At 41.6% G+C, this 24,256-nt stretch overlaps 1 protein-coding gene across 1 annotated transcript; it reads left to right on the top strand.

Annotated features, from left to right (window-relative positions):
- The first annotated feature begins 1,314 nt into the window (after window positions 1-1,314).
- On the top strand, window positions 1,315-23,534 carry LOC115368390 (actin-related protein 2-B). Its single transcript, XM_030064518.1, has 9 exons — window positions 1,315-1,439; window positions 4,782-4,892; window positions 10,154-10,369; window positions 12,553-12,625; window positions 13,963-14,099; window positions 15,178-15,327; window positions 19,268-19,413; window positions 21,277-21,409; window positions 23,312-23,534. Exons 1-9 carry the CDS (start codon window positions 1,392-1,394, stop codon window positions 23,480-23,482), a joined length of 1,185 nt encoding a protein of 394 aa, XP_029920378.1. The 5' UTR covers window positions 1,315-1,391; the 3' UTR covers window positions 23,483-23,534.
- Window positions 23,535-24,256: the final 722 nt, after the last annotated feature.

Genomic DNA, 24,256 nt, shown 5'->3' with positions numbered 1-24,256 from the left:
TAGCAGCGGAAGTTAGGCAAAACCGCCTTCAAAGTAAAAGAAATGTCACAACTCTGTATAGAAGAGAATAGAATGCCTTTATTGTCACTATACACATGTACAATGAGATTAAGAGCAGCTCCTTTTAGTGCAAACATGTAATAATAAAGAAAAAAAAAGATAAATTACAAAATAAGTAAAAATAAGTTATATATACAGTAAGTAGTTCTATATACAGTAAGGATTTAGTGGTGATATTGCACATTTTAATAGTGTTCACTGTAGGTGGTTGTGAGGTAGTCTGGGGGTGTTGGGGAGGGTTGGGCTGTGATGTCAGTGCATGTGTGAGTTCACATGGAAAAAGTAGAAATATAACTTTCACATACAGTAAAATAAATACTGTTGCACTACCTGTATGTGTTAAAAGATACTTATGAAAGACACCTTAAAAGGTTAATCTGCTTTACTGTTTAAATTTCTCCTTAAATAGCTTCAAAGTTAGAGACAAACGTTATTTCCCATATTGTACAACAGTGTCACATACATGTTGTGTATCTGCTGGTTGAAGCCTTTATTATGTGAAATATTCAAAGCCAAGATGATGATTTATAAAATTAGTAAGAAAATGTGAGGGAAAATGGTCTACAAACCCCCAAGGATTGTCTTGTTGTTGCACATCACTTTATACACATTTTTTCTGGAATTCAGCAGGAAATATATGATATGTTTCAAGACTGAAGTTATTATAGTATTGTATCATTTTAGTTTCTATTGTTTGAAAATGTTTCATTTTTTCATTTCATTTTAGTTTGTTTTTTATTAGTTTCAGTTCAAGTTTTATTCATTTAGTTATTTATTCATCGATATTTTTTATTATTATTATTTTACATTATAATAGCGTTGGTGTTTGTCAGGGTGAAGATTTCTGAAGTTGAGAACATCAGCAGCAACACCATGTCATGTTTGTCGTGCTCACACATTTGACCAAACTGATGAAGACTCACACATCTTCTGCATATTTTTATTAATTTTATTTCAGTTGGTTTTGTAAGTACACAATATCATTTAAGCTATTTTCTCCCTAAAGTCCGGTTTTTATTTTTATTTCAGTTAACCAAAGTGTTTTTCACATCTTGTGTTAGTTTTAGTGAATCATAATAGCCCTGATGGAGACCACGGCATCTCCACTCCAGTTCACAATATAGGTCTGCGGGTTCGAGCAGGGCGGTTGGACCATAGACATAGAAAGAGGCTATGTATATCTATGTATGTATGTAGCCTATGTATGTCTGTGGGTTGGACAAGGGGCTTTTACGCTGAAACTGTCAGCCGGAAGTGCCGTTCCTGGCGGAGGGAGTGTCTCCGCTGTGCGGGAGGCTGCGGGAGGCTGCGGGAGGCTGTCAGGCTGAAACATGGACAGTCAGGGCAGGAAGATAGTGGTGTGTGACAATGGCACCGGGGTGAGTCTGGAGCACAGCGAGGACTTTTCTGTTGTTTGTTGTTGTTGTTTGTCTCCCGCCGCGCAGTTTGACGCAGAAAGAGCAAACAGGAAGTGGCAGGCAGCCCGTCCGCCGTTAGCTAGCGGCTAGCTGCTAACAGGCGGCAGCTGGGTGGCTGTCTGAGGAATTTATGTGTCTGTTTGTCTTCTGGACTCATTTATCTGACAAAAATCAGCAAATACTTCATTACATTAACATAAATCTGCTAACAGTTGATCATTTAAACGCGGAGAGCGGCTCGCCTGGCTGCTGCTCCGGGCTGTGCAGCAGGGAGGAAGAGGAGCGTCCGCTAGCCGTGTTAGCGCTCAGGCTGGTGTCAGTAGAAAAGTTGATCAAAATACACTATACTGCAGTATTAAAAATAAAATAATATAAACTAAAATACAAATAAATTACAGCGAGCAACAAAAAAGTAACTGAATTATCCATAACTATTGTCTGACAAAAGCAAAAAGCTTCATTGTGTGTTAACTTACTGGAGTGAATTTGAAATATCTGTCATTTTTTTACTTTTTTTTTTTTTTTTTTTAGTATTCCCCTTTTTTTTTTTTTTTTTTTTTTTTTTTTTTTAAATATATTTAAGTCCATGATGTAGGCATGTTGCATACTTTTTTATTAGAAAAAAAAATGCTGAATATAAAATGCAGTGTAGTAAAATAAAATAAAATAAAAAATGAATTACAGTGAACAACAAATAATAAAATGCAGAGAAAAGGAAGAAACAGGACAAAAGTCAGGGTCTGCTAAATAACTGGACTAACTAGTTTTTTTTTTCTGAATTTGTTATTTCGTACTTTTAAAAATTTCAGTAGTAGTCAAAAATATTTTAAAATTAGAGTCTTCGAAAAACTAAAGGAGGGTAACTTTTTTCATATTGTGGATGTAATATTTAGTCAAAATAATAATCAGATTAGTTCCGTAAATGCATCTGCAGAAAAATTGTGATTGTTAAACATGAGTAATGTATTGGTCTTTGCTTGTGTGCAATCTTGTTTTAAATTGTTGGAGGAGTCACTCTTTGAATCAAACCGGAAAAGACGTTTGCACTGATCGTCTCAGTGAAGTGAAACTCCCAGCATGACGGTGCCTTTGACTGACCTGACAGCAAACCGGCAGCTTTTAACAAAGCAGCAGAAAAACTCTGAGTTGGTGGTTAACCACAGAGGCTCGACTCTCAGCAGAGGTTCAGCTGCTGCAGGCAAACCGGAGGCGAGCCAGAAGAGAAGACAGCGAGTGTTTGTTGAGACACAGAGGAAATCAAATCTGCTGCTTTTTCATTTAAACTCAGCCGGCGGTACAAAGCACACGGCCTCGCTGAGCTCCTGCACACTGATATTTCACTGTTTGACTGCGTGTCAGGATTTTAAAACAGAGCAGCAGTCTGGGTTTGCAGTAAAAAGTGGAGTGAAGTCAAAGCTGAGCTGCAGGTGTGATGAGCAGAGCGGCTGAAGTGCGCATGAGCAGGGCTCAGAGTGCGGAAGCTCACTCTGCTCTTCCATGTAAGGAAACTTATCAGATCTGCTGCAAGAGCTCCGACCAGATTTTCTCTGAGTGTGTGTTTGTGTGTGTGTGTGTGTGTGAATGGACAGCGGCAGGTCTCACACACACATTCACACACGCTCTGTCTGTGTCTGTGCTGCTCTGCCTGGCTGAGTGACTTCCCTCTAAGCTGGAAATGAGCGTCAGTCCCTCACACACACTGAAGCCCTTCGCTCAGCCGCGCCTCAGGATTTTCATTCTGCACTAAAACCAAAACAGGACTGAGGTTCATCCAAAACTACGTCCAAACCCAGAGAAGAGTCTCACTCTCCAGACTGAGAGGGGGTCTGTCTCATGGCCTAAAGGGACAATACAGACACAGCTTTACCTCTGTATAGCAAGAAATGACAATAATATTAATATCTGCAGCACACATATAGACTTATTATTACTACTGCAAATCTATGATAGTGATAATAATGACAATAATGAAGCAGCTTTGATGCAGGATGTGCAACTCAAGGTGCTTTACAGGACAAAAAAAACAAACAAAAAAACAGACTAGAGTAAAGCGAGCTAACAATAAAAACAATAGCAACTAGAAAAACAGAACAAGTAAATCGTAAAATTTAACCATGAGGTTCTGATAAACAGCAACCAGACACAAACACAAACACCTGGAATTAACTCCAGACCTTTAATTTTTTACCTTTTAATTTTTTTAATTTGTCGTGAAACTGCTTTTTGGTCAAGTGTCCAGTTACTTTTGAGCCTCTGGAAACGGGGTGACAGTGAATAAAACTGACTGTAATTCCTAAACGCTTTATGTCATATTTTTGTTCAACCCCTTAAATTAAAGCTGAAGGTCTGCACTTAAATCACATCTTGATTACTCCATTTCATATCCACTGTGGTGGTGTACAAGGGCAAAATTATGAATATTGTGTCACTGTCTAAATATGTATGGACCTAACTGTATGTAGTGGAGTGACTAAGTCCTGCACTTTAGCTGCTGCCGGCTGCTAGTTACTCAAAACTGTTTAGATGTGAACTCAAAAAATACAGTATTAAGTGTTTTATCAGTGCCTGCAATAAAGAGGCGTTTATTTCCCACCAATATCAATCTGTTTGCTTCCCTCTCACCTGCGATTACTGGCGATGTACTTCATGCCTTGTGGCCGGCCTCAGCCTTAACCGTGCGCCACCTAGTGCCATGGAGGAGTATTACATCTCACTACAAATCAAATACAGTTGTCCCTCGCTATAACGCGGTTCACCTTTCGCGGCCTCGCAGTTTCGCGGATTTTTTTTTGTGCAATTTTGTGTGCTTTTTCTTTTTTTTTCTTTCTTTTTCTTTTTTTTTTTTTTTTTTTTTTACAGCGCATTGTGTTTTGCGTCTTGATTGGCTAAGGGACTGTAGACCACTGTCAATCAGTCTCCTCCGTGCCGTGTCTCCTGTACAGTACAGATTCAGAATGCGTTCAGCTTGCCTAAAGTGTGTAGTGAGGGGTTTTACAGCCTTAAAACATCTGGAATAATTGTAAAAAATAAAGCTGACTACTTCGCGGATTTTGCCTATTGTGGGTTATTTTTAGAACGTAACTCCCGCGATAAACGAGGGACCACTGTACACTACAATGTCTCTAAAACACAGTTACTAGTCACTGTTCTGTTGGATATCAGACTAGCTAGCCTAATGGGAAATATGACTTCATGATGTAGCCCCTTTAAACTTTCAGCGAGGAGTTTTTTTTTTTTCTGTGCTGGGTTTTATTTCATGACTTGTATTCTTCTTCCTTTTTGTCTTTTGCAATCCATTCCCAGTTCGTCAAGTGCGGCTACGCCGGCTCCAACTTCCCAGAGCACATCTTCCCGGCGCTGGTTGGCCGGCCGATCATCCGCTCCACAGCCAAAGTCGGCAACATAGAAATCAAGGTGAGGACTTCCTGTTTGCTGTGTGTCAGTGACAATCTGGTGACACAAAACGTGACACGATAAAGGGGCAACAATTCAATATTTACTGAGATATATTGTGATTCTGTGATTTCTTTTATTCAGTTTAAGGATTTGTTCTTACGTCGTCCTGTCTCGGTTTACGTTGTTACTTTGGTGTGGAAGAGTCAGTCGGGTGACGATAAATTACAACACTGCCATCTAGTGGGTCGGGTGTTTAAACACAACACAAAAGGAACCCCTGCATCTTCACAGCTCTGTTTCCTTCAAAATACATGTTTCATATTTTAGTAAAAAGAGTTGTTCATATTGAAGGTATTGTGACCAATTTTTTTTTTCAGTCAGCACTAAAATTTCAAGAGTGACCGTTCAGTGTGCAGGCCGTGAACCAAACATGGCGCTTTTCACTGTTCATATAAAATGAGAATACTCTGAAAACAAGTGTGAACTCATGCAGAGTTTTGGGAGCTCTGCGGTGAAGAGCGGCTCTGGACCTTTTGGTTCCAGACGAGACTTTAGCAGAATTAAAATCGGGAACTGAAAGTTTAGAAAAAGTACAGAACCATTAAAAGGGAACTGTGTAGGAATTCTGGGGAAACAAGAATAAAAAAAAAAAAAATGTCTCTTCTCTTCAGACATCATTTTATAATAACCACAGTTGCTTAATTTTCAAATCAACACACAAAGAATGAACATTAGCAAGGAAACTTTAGGGCGTTGGAACAGGAATATTTAATACACAGCCTTATGATGCAGAAAACTACAAGACAGACAAAGTTTGATACACAACCCGAAGGCATTTGGAGGCATTTCTCCAATTTGCCAAAAAAAAAAAAAAAAAAAAAAAAATAACATTCCTATCACAAAATATATGTTAAATTAGATTTCAGTTTCATTAGATTTTCAAAGTCCATCAAGGTGTTTTGTAGACGATAGGGAGAGATTTCATTGGTTGTCAAGCAGAACGAGAGAAGTAATGTTCAGGTGGAGATGTGTGTTACTGAAATCCTATGTGCACACTTTTAATTTGGTCCTGTCGCTGCAGAGAATACACTCAGCTCTTCTGAATAAAGGATCTTTAACCTGAAGAACCTCCTCTCCCGTATTTTAATTGTCTACTTTAGTTGCATAATTATGCCTAAAAATGATAATTATCTGATCGCAGAAATCCCAGATGTTTATTCACTAATCTAACTGGGTCTGGAAGCAGATCTTTCCATCAAATTTTATGGAAATCTCTTTAAAGTTTTAGATAAATCGTGCTGACAGACAGAAGGACTGACAGGTGAAAAACACAAAGCACTGGAAGTGATGGAAAAATGCAAAAACTGAAATCATGTCTGAAAAATAAAACCCGCCCTGCCGCTCTTCTTACGCCGTTAAAACTGTAACCACACCTCTGACGTCATCCTGCAATTCATCATACACGCACACACACACACACACACACACAGGCTTCTGATATGATTGTGGTCACCTGTCCTCTCTCCTCTGTTCACCCAGAGCAACATGAAGATGGTAAGTATGTGTATGTGTGTGTGTGTGTGTGTGTGTGTGTGTGTGTGTGTGTGTGTGTGTGTGTGTGTTTGACTTGTCAGTTTCCTGAGTCTCACACAGTGAATGGATTTCCTTGCTGCATTTTGCTTTTTATTTACTCAAACTAAACATATAACTTGTTTATTTGTGTTTTTTCTCCTCTTTATTAATTTGTTTGCTTGTTTGTGATCAGAAGTAACAGCGAACAGATTAAAATCAGTGAGGATGACAGACGACACAGATTAACGTGGCCCTCGTCTGTGTGCCAGAAACTCACAGCTCAAACATCAAAACATCAATTTAACATAACAGACATCTTTAATACAGTGGTCCCTTGTTTATCACGGGAGTTATGTTCTAAAAATAACCGGCAATAGGCGAAATCCGCAAAGTAGTCAGCTTTATTTTTTACAATTATTCTAGATGTTTTAAGGCTGTAAAACCCCTCACTACACACTTTATACACTTTTCTCAGACAGGCATTAACATTTTCTAACTTTTCTCTCTTGTTTAAACTCTCAAAGTTCAAACCTTCGTAGAAAAATAAGTCCAGTATTATAGAATGAACGCATTCTGTACTGTACAGGAGACACGGCACGGAGGAGATTGATTGACAATGGTCTACAGTCCCTTAGCCAATCAGGACGCAGAACACAATGCACTGTAAAAAAAAAAAAAAAAAAAAAAAGCATGCAAAATTGCACTAAAACAATCCGCGAAACTGCGAGGGACCACTGTATCTACAATACAAACACCAGCGCGAGAGAAAAAAAAAGTGTGCCGTTAAATTTCAACAAGAGCTGTTTCTCAACAGCTTCACTTCCCTCCTCCTTAAACTGAAGGTGTGTTTGGTTTGTGCGGCCAGCTCGTCCTGTTCTCACACACCCGACAGGTTTGATGCATAACACACACAGTTTGTAGCTCTCGCTCGTATAAATAGCCTGTATAAATATCACAACAATACCACAGTGTATAGCAGTATCCTACATGGAACAGTAATATAAATATAAGAAACAATCATTAGTTAGTTAGTTAATTATTTGATAAGGACGGTGCAGTACATGATTTAATTAAAATAGGTAGAGCTCAGTGTTTCCCCGCTGCTGTGATCATGACCAGCTGTCACAAATGGAAAGTCGGACAATAGTTATGGATAATTCAGTTACTTTTTTGTTTTATTTTCTTAAGATTCTTTTTATTAAATTTTTGAACAAAGGAAATGTACAATTACCAATACAGCAAACACCCGCTGCAGAAAGAGAAAACCAAAACAAACAAACAAACAAAAATGTGTGCATGTGTGATTATACTGTAAAATAATAACAAAAATGATATTTTTTAAATAGTAAAAATGCCTTAAAATGCGAGCTTATATAGTAATAAACTTTACAAAATGTACATCATATACAAGTGTTCCTCAGGTGTTTCCTCAGGTTAGTTTGCTCAGGTTAGTTTGGTGAGTGAGGAGAGTGAACTAACCAGTCAGAGTGATGCATCATGGGAATGTGCCTGTGCAGCAGCTGTGACCTGAACAGTATGGCATGATGTTTTCATGCGGCCGAGCCGTGTCACCTGAAACTAACGACTTACATTTACTGCTGTTAATGTGATCGAGTAGCTTTTCTGTTTTTTTTTTTTTATGGTCAGTACTTTCACTCTAGTATGTTATAATTCAACGATTGTACTTCATTTTATGTCCTGTCCATCACAGAGTACAGATTTGGCCAGCTCTCTAAAGATAAAGAAACTTGATAATAATTAATTGACAAAATGTGGAGCCTTTCCCATTAAACTTTGCTCTCATTTTAGAATTTCATTGAAAAGGGCTTAACCTTATTATTTCTTAAAAGTAACCCAGTAATGTTAACTCTGAGTACAAATTGAATTTTTTTACCACTTCCAGTAGTACTTCAGCTTCCACTTGATGAAAATATCATCAAAGCAACAATAGCCTGCCTCTCCTTGAGTAGCAATTCCTGGTGCTCCTTTCTGCCACTGCTGACATCCATATCAGCACATATCATATTTACATCGATAACGCTAAACTAAACACTTTTTTTTAACCTTTCTCTGCAGATATTCCCTTCTCAATGTCATAACTCTCAGTGCTGTTAGCATTGGCCGGACGTAATGAATTCCTTCTGTGTGAGCTCAGTCTAGTTACCAAAAGTTTGTTAAAACATAAATGAGTGACGCACCGAGCGCCGGGCAGGTGAGCATCACTCAGTATTCGGCAAACCTGATTAATTCAACACGTTACACACACACACATAACATGTTTGCCGGCTGCAGCTGGTTCTATCCAAACTCAACTCATCTTTATTTATGTAGCACTTTAAAAACAACCACAGCTGAAACAAAGTGCTGTACAGAAATGATCATAAAACAACAAAACAGGAAAAAACACTAGAAAGAATAAAAACAGTAAAACAAATTAAAACAGAGTGGCGTCTCATGCTGGGTTGAAAGCCAATGTAGATAAATGATCATAAAACGACAAAACAGTAAGAGCAGTTAAACAGTAAAAAGAATAGACACAATAAAACAAATAAAACAGAACCTCGTCTCATGCTGGGTTAAAAGCCAACGAGTGAAAATGGGTTTTCAAAATGGACAGTGAAGAGGCCTGTCTCAGGTGCACAGGTGAGTCAGAAGCAGAAGACAGTTTTTCGTCACCTGCAGGTTAGTCTCTGTGTTGGGAAAGCTTGGCGGAGCTGCAGCTGGTGACCCTGCTGTGTCTGCCGGGCCTCCTGTGCCGCTCGGGTCGCTCAGACCCTCTGAGGCTGGTGATCAATTAGAGTTCTCATTGGGCCTGAAAATTAAGACCCGACCCGACCCGGGCCTGACTGGGCCAGCCTGAGGCCCTACCCGACCCAACTAATTAGCCGAACTTTAGGTCCGACAGCCCGATAAAGCCCGAAAAAAAAAAATCACCAAATTCGCCTTTATTTAGCAGCGCCGGTGGCTCAAATTCTAGTAGCAGTGAGAGAACGGACATAATAGTTGGCGAAAGGCAGCTTCAAATGTTCAGTTGTTCATAAAACATAAAAGTAGGCTATTAATTTCTCCGTTCTCTACTACTAAAGTGTCTTTGGGTACTTAGAAAAGCGCTGTATGAATTAGAGATTTTATTCTAACCCCTGAGCCTACATAACATCATTCTGAGTTTCCGACTCACCTCTTGTCCTCCAGGGCCAGTCTTGTAAACAAAATAAATACTGGCAAACTCCAAACTAGGCTAAATATCACTCTGAATGGCTAAATTGGTGGAGAAATTGGCCAGTCTGTCACTGTCTGATTTATGACTCTGCTGATTCTGCCAGCACAGCGGGATACTGCTGCAACTCTCTCTCACTTGTTTGCGTTGCGCTCGCACAGCTGGTTGTCTGTCTGTCACTGAAAGTTTAGCCTCCAAATCCAATCCAGTCTCCCACAGAACCCGAAGCCCGACCCGACCCGCCCAATTCACGTAAATTTTTCGCCCGACCCGACCCAAAAATGTCAGGTTGGGTCGGGTCGGGTTCGGGCAGAATATGAGAACTCTATGATCAATCCAGATGATGATTATAAGCTGCTCTCACTAATCTGAAAGTTAGATTCAAACTTCAGGCTCTAATCCGGAGTGATGCACGCTGACAGGAACACGATCGAAAAGTGATAGAGGCTGTTTCTCTCCCTGACCTCCGGTGACCTTTGACCCCCGGCAGGACCTGATGGTGGGGGACGAGGCGAGCGAGCTGCGCTCCATGCTGGAGGTGAACTACCCGATGGAGAACGGCATCGTCAGGAACTGGGACGACATGAAGCACCTGTGGGACTACACCTTCGGCCCCGAGAAGCTCAACATCAACTCGCGGGACTGTAAGATCCTGCTGACCGAGCCGCCCATGAACCCCACCAAGAACCGCGAGAAGATCATCGAGGTGGGTCGGCCTCGGCTGCTTTAACACTCCACACGGTCTTTGGTTCCTCTGCTAACTGAGCAGAGGTGTTAGTGTGAACGTGGCAAGTCTGTCATTTTGGGGAAAATTATTTTAATTTGGCATAAAATGATTTTGCTGTTTTGAAACCTGTTGCACCTGGTTGCTCCTGTAAGTCCAGCTCCTACAGTTTGTTTAAAGGTCCAATAAGCGTTTTGACTCTTACTCAAACTGAAGAAACAGTTCAAATGATCACTTTGGGCTCTGAGAAATTCCCATTAGACTTTCCCTTTATTTTTTTTTTGAATTATTAACCAATTAATCATAAAAATAATCACTAGATTAACTGACAATGAAGATATTTGCTAGTTGCAGCTCCATCATGCACAGAGGAGGAGCTCAGAAGTGCAGTGCGTGGAGGATCCAGACTTTGCACTTCTGCTGTAGTCAGTATGAAAAAATCAAAGTTGACACTCGGAAGTTGTCAGAGAAATCGTGTTGATACGCAACGAAGCGCTGCGTCAGATTATCCCTCGTATGACCCCTGGACATTTTTGTCCATTTTCAAAATTCAGAACTCCCTCACAGACAATCACCATCCTCACCGGGGTTGATTTTTGGTGAGGGGGTGTAATTCTGGGTGAAATTTCAAAATCTCAACTTTCAGCATGAAAATCCATTATTTGGCCCTGTAATGCATTTTTAACCTATCCATGACCCTTCAAGTGGACAAAAATGTCCATTTTCTAGAAAGTGACCACCAAAAGGTCACAGGGGGGTGATTTTTGGCAAGAGGGGGTAATTTTGGGTTAAATTTAAAAATCTCAACTTTCAGCATGAAAATCCATTATTTGACCCTGTAATGCATTTTTATCACATCCATGACCCTTCGTCGACAAACATGTCCACCTGTCATTTATCCCTTTGTTATTGTTGCTATTTGTACTTATTATCCTCAAAATCTTTGAAGTGACTCATATGGAGTTACACTAAATCATTTTTAACATGGATTTCAAGATTTTAACCCCTTCCAGGCCATTTTGAACACCTCTGGGTGCTGTTTCTATAGCGGGCAAAACCACTAAAAGGGGTGAAAGAGGTGTACCTTAGAAATAAATTGTACTGTCTACTGTACTGTTATTGTTCAAGATTTACTGTGTTTATTGTTGTAAATCAAATATAATATTTTTCTCATGTTGAACTCTCATTTTGATTTTATTTCTAAGGTACACCTCTTTCACCTCTTTCAGATGTTCAAAATGGCCTGGAAGGGGTTAAAATCTTGAAATCCATGTCAAAAGTGACTTAGTGTAACTCCATATGAGTCACTTCAAAGATTTTGAGGATAATAAGTACAAATAGCAACAATAAAAATCGGATAAATGACAGGTGGACATTTTTGTCCACTTGAAGGGTCATGGATGTGACTTTTTTGAAGGATAACTCAAGGGTTATATGGTGCATTTCCACGCCGGCATCACAGCCTGTTTGTCTCATCTGTTCCACTCGAGTCATGCCTCCTCTGCTCTTGCAGCTTCTTTTTAAATGATTGATCAGTGAAAACAGCGACGTGGAGTCTGACCTGTTCGGCTCCTGAGCTCTTACTTTAAGTCCTCGTCAGTCTGAGTGACGCGGCTCTGAGGCTGCAGGCTCACCAGCGCTGCCTGTTCCTCTCAGAGCGCGGTGGAAAAGCCTCATTGTTGTGTTTGAGCAGAGCTTGTAAACAAAGTCACGTGGAGGCATGAGCAGCTCCTTCATTCCACAGAGCTTTGGTGCCTGTCCTGCTGCAGACTCACTGTAAGTTCTCCTCTCCGGTGTTTAAATCGATGAAGAACACATGAAGAAATAATAAGTGAATATAAGCATCAGTCCACATTCCTCCACGCACCTGGAGCTGCATCTGCCTCCTTCTACCCATAATCCCTTGAGTGTTTTATGGTGTTACCTGGTGTTGGTTCATGTTACACTCATTTTCAAGCTCCTCTGTGTTTTTTCAGTTTTCGCTCATGTTTGAATCAGGGCTCCCGCAGGCCTTCAGTACTTTAAAGTTAATGGAAAATAAGTCCTCGACAGTTTTTTGAGGCCGATTGGATGGAAAGTGCTTGATTTAAAAAAATAATGTATTAAATGTAGTCCCTAGATTTCTTGGTTCAAACTGACCGACCCTCCCTGTTCCTCTCCCTCAGGTGATGTTTGAGACGTATCAGTTTGCAGGAGTTTACATCGCCATCCAGGCCGTGCTCACGCTCTACGCCCAAGGTACAAATATTTACCAGCATGTGGCCTCTGGCTCGTGGTCATTTATATTCTAAGATTTGATTGCATTCGATTTCATTTGATTGAGGTTTTCTTTTTTCTTGTGTAGAAAAGACACATTCTGCAGATTAGGCGGTTACATTTAAGGCTTTTATTTTGACGCTCTCACAGTGAGACTGGTATTCAACGTTTTGCTCACGGACACTTTGACAGGACTGAGGCCAGATGTTGGACACCATTTTCACCTCTGTACGTCAAGTGGTTCAGTTCCTATGTGTAGCATTTCCTGTTAGCTTAGCATAAACACTTGAAGTCTATGGGAGTCGTTAGCCTGGCTCTGTCAAAGTGAAAAAATAAGCTGAAGCTGTCTGATTCACTCAGAGGATCATGTGGATTTGATATACATGACTCCCATAGACTTCAAGTCTTTATGCTAAGCTAACAGGAAATGCTACCCGTAGGAACTGAACCACCGGACGTCCAGAGGTGGAGATGGTGTCCAACATCTGGTCTCAGTCTGGGGAAGTCAGAAAAAGGGGATTTAGCCAAAAACGTTGGAGTATTCCTTTAACCCTTGCCAATGTAAACTGTTTGTTTATTTATTTATTAATTTAGAGTGGACAGTGCACGTTAATTCACATTGCTGTAAATGTGCCAGTGTTAGCCAGAGGCTAGTTTACAACCGCAGTCCTCCGGCATGATGTTAAAGAACCATTAAAATATACAAAAAGGGACACAAGGGTCATAATACATAAGAACAGGGACACAGGAGACATAAAATTTGAGTAAAAATACAACATATCCATGTAGGCAACAGAGACCGGCAGACAATGACACTAAAAGAGAGACAATCAATTATGCAATTAAATAAAATTGGCCAAGATGAACTGTCAGGGATGGAAAAATGAGATGGAGGTGCAGCAATGCAAAGACCAGAGCAGGGTTTCTTGTTGGAGTTGTGCTAAGATGGATTGAGAAACACAACGAAACCAAAGATATAAACTGTAAACTGTAAAGACGACCCTCATGTTGTCCGGTTTGAAAGCTGATCAGTAAGTTGGAAAGCTGCCAGATTTTGCCGCTGTTTGTCCAGTCAGGCCCAGTTTGTCCCGCTGGAACATACTGGGCCTGACTGGATTTCCTGTAGAACATCAGCCAGTTGGTGCACGTTCATGTCCAAAGAGCTGCACAGAACCCTGTTCATGTTCAGTGGAGGTGTTCCTAAACTGGAAGCCAAACCTCCCACAGCACACTGACACCACAAACGTCCCGTCAGTGTGTCGCCTGCGGGCTGCAGGAGTGTGTGTTTCTGACGAGTTTGCTGCTCGCTGTGTCGGCAGGTCTGCTGACCGGGGTGGTGGTCGACTCCGGCGACGGCGTCACCCACATCTGTCCCGTGTACGAGGGCTTCTCCCTGCCGCACCTGACCCGACGCCTCGACATCGCCGGCCGGGACATCACACGCTACCTCATCAAGGTAGCAGCAGCGCCACACGGTGGTGCCTCACACACACTGCACGCTTACACGCCCACACATCCTGAAAAATCTGGAAAAACCTGGAAATTCAAGGACTACTTCTTCGGTCATGTCATGGAGAACTGATCAAATGTTTTGTTGGTTTTATTTTATTTATTTGTTTTAATTCATTACTGTTAGCTTTCATTTTATTTATTGTTATTTTTTTGTGTTAATTTATTGTATTATACTATTTTTGTTAAGCACATTGGAACTGTTCAGTTTTTAAAAAGTGCTATGCACCAAAGACGTTAATCATTTGACACGAAGTGCTGATTTGAAATGATTGTATTTGATGATAACTTAATTTCCACCAAACTTCACAAGGTGTTGCTGGGTAATTTGATGTGAAATCAGCGAATCGGATCAGATGTTAGAGATTTAATTCGGTGTGAAGCAGCAATAACTTCATATTTTGCGTAAATTTGCTCTCTTTTGATGAGAGAAACTCCGTTCAGTCGTCAAAACTGTGAATATTAATTTCTCCCTCGATGTCACACTCAGTTTTACGACAACGCCTGCCCCGCCCCCACGTATGCTGCATTCAGGTGCAACGTGGAACAGATTCGGGTCTCAAAATAGCAAATTGGAAGAGCTCATTATGTCAGAAACTCGTTTAAAGCCGCACTCTTTTCCTTTTTGCAGTGAAGCTAAACAGATTATTTTCATATTTCTAACTTTAACTTCCTTGCTGAATAAGTAATCTGCAGGCGGGGCGTTCAGGAGATTATTATGTGATTTAAAATTTTAGAGAAAGAAAGTAAAATGTGCACCTGGTTAGAAATTTGCTATAGCTACAGATGGTTTGGCAGTCTGAATCTAATAACATTATCATACTGATGTTGATATTCTCAAGTTTAAAAAAAAAAAAAAAAAAATCAGCTGTAGCAAAGTTGTGGCCATCTAACCCATTCACTTCAAATGCATTCATGTGTTCATTCACTTCCCTTCAGATTTCTCCCAAACTCCTCACATTGTGATTATTCTTAGTATTCTCGGTCTCATCGTGGCCTCGGTCTCGTCCTGTTTCTCTCGCCAGCTGCTGCTCCTGAGGGGCTACGCCTTCAACCACTCGGCCGACTTCGAGACGGTGAGGATGATGAAGGAGAAGCTGTGCTACGTCGGCTACAACATCGAGCAGGAGCAGAAGCTGGCTCTGGAGACCACGGTGCTGGTGGAGTCCTACACGGTCAGTCTGCCACGCCCACTGAAAACCAGGAGGAGGAGGAGGAGGAGGAGGAGGAGGAGGAGGAGGAGGATGCATAGTTAGAGCAGGATTCTACTGTCATACTAATGAACACCTAAACGCCTCAGAGATGTGCTGTCTTCCAGAGGCTTTAGAGGGCTCGCTGTTAAAGCTGGGCATCACTTTTAAAGGCACTGATGTCGTGAAACTAGATGACCCAAATAACCAATTGATGTCAAACATGTCTTCAAAATAAGGTTAAATGTTGGTGAAGGAAAATCTGTCGTGGTCATCTCCAGCGGGGTGCCTTGACCTTTGACCTCCAGATGTGTGAATGAAAATGGGTTCTCTCCCCTTTGCAGACACGCCCACCTTCTGCTAATCCCATGCAGTTTGGACAGAACGCTCACCATCCGATCACTGGAAAATGAATTTCTTGCAGAAATCTCCAAATGTCCAACGTTTTTGAGACCAAATCAAAGCATGATTTTTTCCCCCCGTGTCTTAGTGTCCTAATGTGGGATTTTGGAGGGATTTTTGACCATTTTTATTAATTCTCAAGTGGGCAAAAACAATTAAATTTTGCAACAAATCTGTGCAACAAATAATATCAACATAAAAATTGTTGCCACAACTTATGACACGTAATTGAACATGGGAATGGTTTCATATTCCTCCGTTATAATGTTCTAACCCTTATACACTGTAAATAAATTAAAAAAATAAAATGAATAGGCTCCTGATCAAAACACAGTGATTTATGACCAGAATAACGACACACAGAGTTGAGCTGCATCTCAAATTAATCTTCAGATGATGTTTATCTCTTCTATTTGGTTTCTATTGTTGACCTTTTATTTCCCCATGAACCCCCCTCCACCCCCCACCCCCACCCCTCCTCACTAAAATGGTGAGGAGGGGTGGTGTTAACTAGAAAGGATGTTACTAAACAAACTGCTTAATACTGATGTCATATTTTATCTCATTCAGTGGTGCTAGAGAATAGTAAATGAGTTATTTATATACATATATGAAAATGTTGTGTTTTATGACAGTTATTCTCAGAAAACCTCAGCATGAAACATCTGAACATGAAGGATAAAAGGGTCACTGACTGGCTAGAACTAGGTTACATTTGTTTAAAATGCACAAAAAGAAGGCAAAATAGGAATAAAGTTATAAAAGGAGTAAAAATCTTAGTAATAAAAAGCAAACATAGCACAGTTTTTTGTTATTAGCTGGCCACAGAATTGATCAAGTAATAAATTTCTTGCGAGATGCATCGTATTTCATGTGATTTACAAAAATAAATCAACAACTTAACCTTATAATTTGATAGTTTTATGTGATTCAGAATAGAGGAAGAACTTGTTTTAGTAAACTCATCTATAAAACCCAAAAGCAGGAGGAGATGTGACTGTGAGGATCAGTCTGGAGAGAGTTTAGCGGCCCGGCCCGGCTGTGACATCACTTCCTGTGTGGGCTCGGCTCCCTCGCCACGCGCCGGCCCGGTTTTGGGTTTCCTCTCGTCAATGCAGCCTTTTCTTCTGGCCTCCTCCCGCGGCCCGCCGCTCCGTGAAAGAGCCACTGTCAGCGTCTCCTAAAGAAAACAAGCTTTTAGGAGCCCGGCCCGCTGGTCAACTTCCCTGTTAACCCGGGAGAACAGAGGCCTCTTTCACGCGCACGGCACCTTGTTCGCTTCCCGGCCGCCGTCTGCGGAGTTTGTCGACGCGTTTCACGTGGGACTCGGCGGCGCGGACCGCTGAGTCAGGGCCAGATGTGGCGCTGAGCCTGCCGGGCTGAAGACGTCACTTTGTTCAGAGAAACGGCTCATCAGGAGCTGCTGCTGCTCATGTTTCATATTAATCTCCTAAGCAGCTCCTCGTCTGAGTCCCGCAGGATCCCAGACACTTTTCTAAAACCAGTTTTGCTGGTTTTCACTGGAGATGCATGATATTGGATGTTTTACGGATATCTGATAGGCCACTGTTTTCCAGCTCCTTTGGCCGATCTTTCCACGTAACCGCAGAGAACATTAAGTCTCTCATGGCGTGGAATTAACATTTTATTATGCCCACTGGCAGATTCAGACTTAAAAAACTATGATTTTCAAAATGTATACATTCACTGGGCTAAACAAAAAAACGACTTAGTCTTAGGTTCTATAAAACATGCCATATCTATTTTTATAAACATTTTCTTTCAGACAAAACCGTGAGATCCTTCCTGCTGGAACAGGTTTGGATGATCCTCTTCCTGAGACAGCCAGGATAAATCTGATAAATCAACATTTCATATCGGCGGAAATTTTCTTTTCTGGCTGATTTTTTCATTTTAAAGCCAGTATTATCGTGCATCATTCGTTTTCACACTTTGAGCTCAAACTCAGAAAACCTGATCTGATGTGGCCCTTTGACTTTGGCTTGTTTCTAGTTTCATGTGTCGTTTTTTTGCCTGGTTCGGCTAAAATTCAGGCTCAGAAGTCCAAGCATTGACTTTTTGTGGCCGGAGCCGGCGAGCGGCACAGTCTGCTCTGGTTTGTTGGCCTGTTTGATAAGTTATGTTAGAGCCTGTAGGCTGTGATGGCTCTGGGTTTCTTACAGGCCAGCAGCCAAGAAAAAGACAATAAGGGTATCTGCTTGCCTCTTGGGAATAAATCAACGGTGTTGAAGCATTTTGGATTTCAGAGAGAAGACGGGTCAACTGAGAAATCACAATGCCAGTATTAAAGTTGGGTCGGGGTTGAAAATTTGGGTTCAAGAGGAGCCGAAGGTTTCAGGCACTCTGTGTGCTGATGTAGCTCGACCATTGACCCACATCATGCCTGATCACTCTCCCAGATTATCTTCCTCCCCGCTGATGGTGGAGGAACGGCGGCGCTCTCAGTCCAACGCGGCGCTTCAGATGAACGTTGTGATTAGGGATATCACGATTATAGATTTTCTTGGTACGATTATTGTCAGAGAAATAATCACGATTTTACGATTAATATATATTAATTTCACACTATAAACGTATAAAATCACATACACACTCCTTATAGATATTCACATTTCATTTATTTCCATGCCAACATAACAAAAATAATATTTAGCTGCCCTTTGAAACATAAATAACACTGTAACAGTGAAAATAAATTACAATGTTACATGCTTTTTATGGTTGTAGAATTGTGCAATGACTGAGTTTTTGCACACCATCGGAAAGCTCCGGTTCTCTGCTTTCAGAAACCATCTGAATTTTTTCTGTCGCACCGTTACCAGGGACTCTTCTGTGATTGGACGGTCGAGGTGTCAGTAGTCCTACGGAGTTACCGTAATGGCCTGTATATAGGCGCAAAGCTCCGTTTCTCCGGTTACTGACGTTATTTAAAGTTTCTGTATATCATCAACGGTCTAGGAGATAAAGATATGTAGAGTAGGCATGCCGACATCATCAGTTTAAGAGACATGTTTGCTGTCTTCCCTGGGCTTCATGAACCTGCAGTCCATCCTGTGGGCTGCAGTGCGTCACCATATACATATATGCCTATGTGCGTCACTGAAGGCTAACGAGGCTCACTGCTGACGGCACATGGAGCGCATGATTGTCAACAAGCAAGTCCCGCCCCCGCCCTACTTCTGATTGGCTAGTAGGGTTAGGGTTAGTGTGGTTGAGAACGAAAGCTGCACTTCTATTAGATCCAGAGAAATGTCTGTTAGATAAATCTGGGCGAACCCAGATTCTTGTTTTTTTCGCAGTTTGCAGTTGTTTTGGTTCCGTGCGACTTGGGCTGCCTTTGGTTCCGCGTCCGGCATGATCTTAGGAAAGTGACGGTGTTTAGGAACCTTCACGAATAATTAACCGTGGCGTTTAAAATCGCGGATATTCATGAAATCAAATAATCGTGATATCCCTAGTTGTGATGTGACGCTCCTGTTCCTCTTCCTGTTTCTGTCCTCAGCTCCCCGACGGCAGGGTCATCAAGGTGGGCGGCGAGAGGTTCGAGGCCCCCGAGGCGCTGTTCCAGCCCCACCTCATCAACGTGGAGGGAGTGGGCGTGGCCGAGCTGCTCTTCAACACCATCCAGGCGGCGGACATCGACACCAGGTACGCAGGGCCGGAGCGCCGGTCGATTTGGCCGGGTGTCTCCCCGCGGGTCCGTGTAGAGACGCAGGGTTCGGTCAGCTGAGCCTGTGATTGGCTGTCAGGGCAGCCCACAGGTGGTTTGTGAGAGCCAACCAAACATGTTCCTTTATGCACGATATCTGGAATCATCTTAGAGCCACAAAAGCACAAAGACTGTGAATTTCCTCATGGGAAATGTCTGTTACAGAATGAGATGTTCACCGTTTGGGAAAGAAAAGGTATACAGTTGTCCCTCGCTATAATGCGGTTCACCTTTCACGGCCTCGCAGTTTCACAGATTTTTTTAGTGCAAATTTGCATGTTTTTTTTTTTTTTTTTTTTTTTAACAGCGCATTGTGTTCTGCGTCCTGATTGGCTAAGGGACTGTAGACCATTGTCAATCAATCTCCTCCGTGCCGTGTCTCCTCCTGTACAGTACAGAATGCGTTCATTCTATAATACTGGACTTATTTTTCTACGAAGGTTTGAACTTTGAGAGTTTAAACAAGAGAGAAAAGTGAGAAAATGTTAATGCCTGTCTGAGAAAAGTGTATAAAGTGTGTAGTGAGGGGTTTTACAGCCTTAAAACATCTAGAATAATTGTAAAAAATAAAGCTGACTACTTCGCGGATTTCGCCTATTGCGGGTTATTTTTAGAACGTAACTCCCGCGATTAACGAGGGACCGCTGTATAACTCCCGCAATATTCTCTTTCAAATAAAAGACTCATTTTAAACTGTTTTAAAGCCTTTGTCTACTAAATACTAACTTTGTTAATTGAGTGGATTTCAAAAAAAGTACTTGAAATGAAGTCGTTGTCCACATGTATTGGTGCTCAGTGGGTCAGAGTCTTTTCACAGATCAAACTGCTGAAAGCCTGTGTTCTGCGCTGATATTTAATATCTTTAAAGCCGGCCATTTTTGGGCCTGAGAAGAAGAAGAAGACAAGGAAAAAAAGAAGGATTTCCACAGAATATGAGGGTGGTGATGATGATGATGATGATGATGATGATACACACACTCATGCATACTTGAGTTGCTTCCAGATCCAAATGTCGTGGTGAATAGCCTCCTACAGACAATCAGTATTAAAAAACTACAATCAAACACAATGTGTAATGGAGGAGGTTCAATTTTCTTATGGAGACTATCATCACAGAATCATTCTGTCAGGAATGTACAGCATAGTCAGGAGATGCAGATTATTTAAAGGATTTATTTCTCTTAACTTCAGCGTGAGAAAAGCGGGGAAACAGACACACATGGGTCATCTGAAAGAAAGCAAACAAAAGATTAAAACTGAACATAAACTGACCTCATTGCACAAAATAAAGAGAAATGTCAATAAGGTTGAGGTTACTAATTGAACTAAGGAAACAAACAAAACTCACCAGGTCTGCCGCCCCATGTGAAAGTGAAAAGAAGGAGTGAAGGGAAGTGCAGTCTTAAATAAGGGAGTGAACAGGTGAACTCAATCAAAGTAATTAGGTGGTAGCAAAGCTAGAAACAACTAGTGAGTATAAAGGAAGTGAGACACCAAACAGGAAAAGGTTAACAAAATAAGAGCTTCACAACACAATGTGTGACACTGATTATATCAAAGGTGGACGACGCGGATTGGCCGATATCTCATGTTCAGTTCAAGGCCATGGTCCTGCGTAGTGTGTGTGTGTGTGTGTGTGTGTGTGTGTGTGTGTGTGTGTGTGTGTGTGTGTGTGTGTGTGTGTGTGTGTGTGTGTGTGTGTGTGTGTGTGTGTGTGTGTGTGTGTGTGTGTGTGTGTGTGTGTGTGTGTGTGTGTGTGTGTGTGTGTTCCCTGACGCCCGGGTCTCGTCCTCTCCGCTCAGGGCTGAGTTTTACAAACACATCGTCCTGTCCGGAGGCTCCACCATGTACCCCGGCCTGCCGTCCCGCCTGGAGCGCGAGCTGAAGCAGCTTTACCTGGAGCGAGTGCTGAAGGGAGACGTGGACAAGCTGTCGGTAAGAGCAGACGTCCGAACACACAGAACACACAGTTTTCAATCTGATCAGCTGACCTGTGAACTGAGGTCAACCGAAGACACCAAAATCATCCATGTGTCGCCGGTAGACTGTGTGATATTTGGCTTTCAGGCTAAACTTCAGTATAGAGCGAGTTTAATTACAATATCTTATAATAAAACTGTTGCATTTAATCACATGTTCTGTAGAATTCAGAAAATGAAGTATGTACTTGGTGTAGCTGATGTGTCCTGGTGCTGTACTCAGTTTCCCATCAGCCACCACATTCACATCCTGCGGAAGCTAAATCCATTCATAGCAGCCATTACATTTCAGTTTATATACACTACTCACAAAAAGTTAGGGATATTTGGCTTTCGGGTGAAATTTATGGAAAATGTAAAAAGTTCACGCTACAGTGATATTATATCATGAAAGTAGGGCATTTAAGTAGAAGCATGCACTGGTGATTTCCTCATCTCAAACAATTTCTTGAAACAAAAGCCAACAACAGTGGTGGATATACCACAACAAAAAATGTCAGTGTCAATAACTTGTCATGTTCAGGTCTGAGAAAGTGCAGTCCACTCCATCTGAGGTACCCCAGTCTCCAGCAGCCGTTCCCTAATGATACGACCTCGATGAGCTGGAGCATCAAACACCTGATGTGAATTTTGCCGTTAAACTCCTTGTTAGAGAACAGCAACTTGTGCAAAAAGCACTGAAACACTGAACAGTTGGACATGTGCATTCAAAAGTTTACAGAAGGTCACATTAAGTTCACCTGTAAAGGTTAGAATGCATTTTAGGTTCATCCTGAAATTTCACCCGAAAGCCGAATATCCCTAACTTTTTGTGAGTAGTGTATGTCACTTTGACCAGTCTCTTGCATCAGACGGACACACTGAGCTGCACATCGTCGAAAGTCTCGTTTTGTGTGTCTCATGTCTCTCATGTTGTGTCTTGTCAGCTCATGTGGGCTGCACACCTTTTGGTGCATGACACCTGGAAAAATAAATTACTACTACTATTACTCTTTGTTTTATTCGGATCCCCATCAGCTCCCACGAAGTGGTCACTGATCTTCCTAGTGTCCACACAAAAACAGAAACAGGAAAAATAAAGCAATAATATCCATAACACAAATAGACAAAAACAAATCACATGTAAAGATCAGCAAATAAGCAAAATAACTCTACACGTAAAACAAAACAAAAATAGTAACCTACAATGAAAGCAAAAAACAAATTATCAGATGTACAACAAAAAACATTTAATCAAAAATTCTGAAACCAGAAAACCACAATATCTGACTGATGAATAAGAAATTCATCCGCTTTTCTTTTAGGTTTTTTTTTTTTTTTTAAGTGTTTAAAAAAGTGTTTTTTAAAGTGTTTTTTAAAGTTTAGTGTGTCTAATTTTGATGGGGAGAATTTTCCATAACATTCTGATTTTGTCCTAGTATTTTTTCCCTCCCTGATTTTAGGATTAATTTGGAAATAAAATAAAAAAGCCTTCACTGATCCAAGTCTAAACCTTGACAGAAATGCAGTGAAGGAGTTAAAACTGTCTCTCCTCACCCTGTGACCTCTGAGTCGGCTCCCTCGTGCAGGCAGTGTGTTCACCACCAGGGGGCGCTGCTGCCCTGCACTGAGCCCACGGTGGAGCCTGAGCACGCAGCTGTCTTTGTCCTGGCACCGTTTTTAAATCATGCGCTTGACTACAGGATGAAAATATAATGTGCCATTGTCACGTCGGCCGCGCTCAGGGAATCCAACAACCTGTAATTATAAGACCATCTAACGGCTATTTTTACATTATTATCTCTTCCTCTTCCCTCTAATGCTCTCTCTCTCTCTCTCTCTCTCTCTCTCTCTCTCTCTGTGCCTCGTCCCGGTGCAGAAATTCAAGATCCGGATCGAGGACCCCCCTCGGCGTAAACACATGGTGTTCCTGGGCGGCGCCGTGCTCGCCGACATCATGAAGGACAAGGACAACTTCTGGCTGACGCGCGAGGAGTACCAGGAGAAAGGCATGCGAGTGCTGGAGAAGCTGGGCGTCACCGTCAGATAAAAACAAAAACTTAACAACAACAAAAAACCCCAAACAAAACAAAACAAACAAACAAACAAAAAAAAAAGCCCCTCCTGGTTCTATCCCTCCATCCATCCCTCCATTTGCACTGTCGCCTCACGGCGTCGTCTCGGGACGGTCGCCATCGGTCGTAGATTCACACACTTTTAAGGAGGGAAGGAAAGAAGGAAAGAGGGAAAGGAGGAAGGAAGAAGTGGAGGTGAAGTGTAGAGACGGGGGCTCACGCCACACGATCCAAAATTATTCTGAACGTCTGAAATAATCACGATTCAGCACCGACGGTTAGTTTCCTCCGCAGCACGGCGTTTAAAAGTATTCGCCCCGTTAAATCTGTTAAAACTTTGAATCCCTTTTTCTTTCAGGGACCTTTTTTCTTTTTTTCTTTTCTTTTCTTCTTTATTTCTTAAATCGCAAACCTCACTCGATAAAACATCTTTGTGTGGACTTTTATCTGATCATGTTGGACTCAGAGCAGGAACCGTTCTCGTCCTCCACGTTTAAACGGAACGAGCTCCTGGGTGCTTCCAAGGTGAAGGTGAAGATGATGATGATGATGATGATGATGATGGTGGTGGTTATTACTGTTAGCGATGCATTTAAAGTGTTCGACCGCCAACTCTTTGGAAAAAATGCCCGCTGCCGTGAAAGTTCGGTGAAAGGTTATGAGTCATCTGAACAGCTTAGGAAATCGATTATTACTTTCTTTCCAGTGTGACTGAATTTTTAAAGGTGTTGATCAGTGAACATCAAATA

The sequence above is a fragment of the Myripristis murdjan genome, chromosome 1 (assembly GCF_902150065.1).
Source record: "Myripristis murdjan chromosome 1, fMyrMur1.1, whole genome shotgun sequence".
Classification (NCBI taxonomy): Eukaryota; Metazoa; Chordata; class Actinopteri; order Holocentriformes; family Holocentridae; genus Myripristis; species Myripristis murdjan.
This window is presented reverse-complemented; position numbering and strand designations above follow the sequence as displayed.

What these genes read in the sequence shown, in the direction of transcription:
- LOC115368390 (XM_030064518.1), top strand. Translation starts at nt 1,392, where the DNA reads ATGGACAGTCAGGGCAGGAAGATAGTGGTGTGTGACAATGGCACCGGG. An exon ending in TGTGTGACAATGGCACCGGG is followed by an intron (nt 1,440 to 4,781) that starts GTGAGTCTGGAG and finishes ATCCATTCCCAG; the next exon opens with TTCGTCAAGTGCGGCTACGC. An exon ending in GCTCACGCTCTACGCCCAAG is followed by an intron (nt 12,626 to 13,962) that starts GTACAAATATTT and finishes CTGTGTCGGCAG; the next exon opens with GTCTGCTGACCGGGGTGGTG.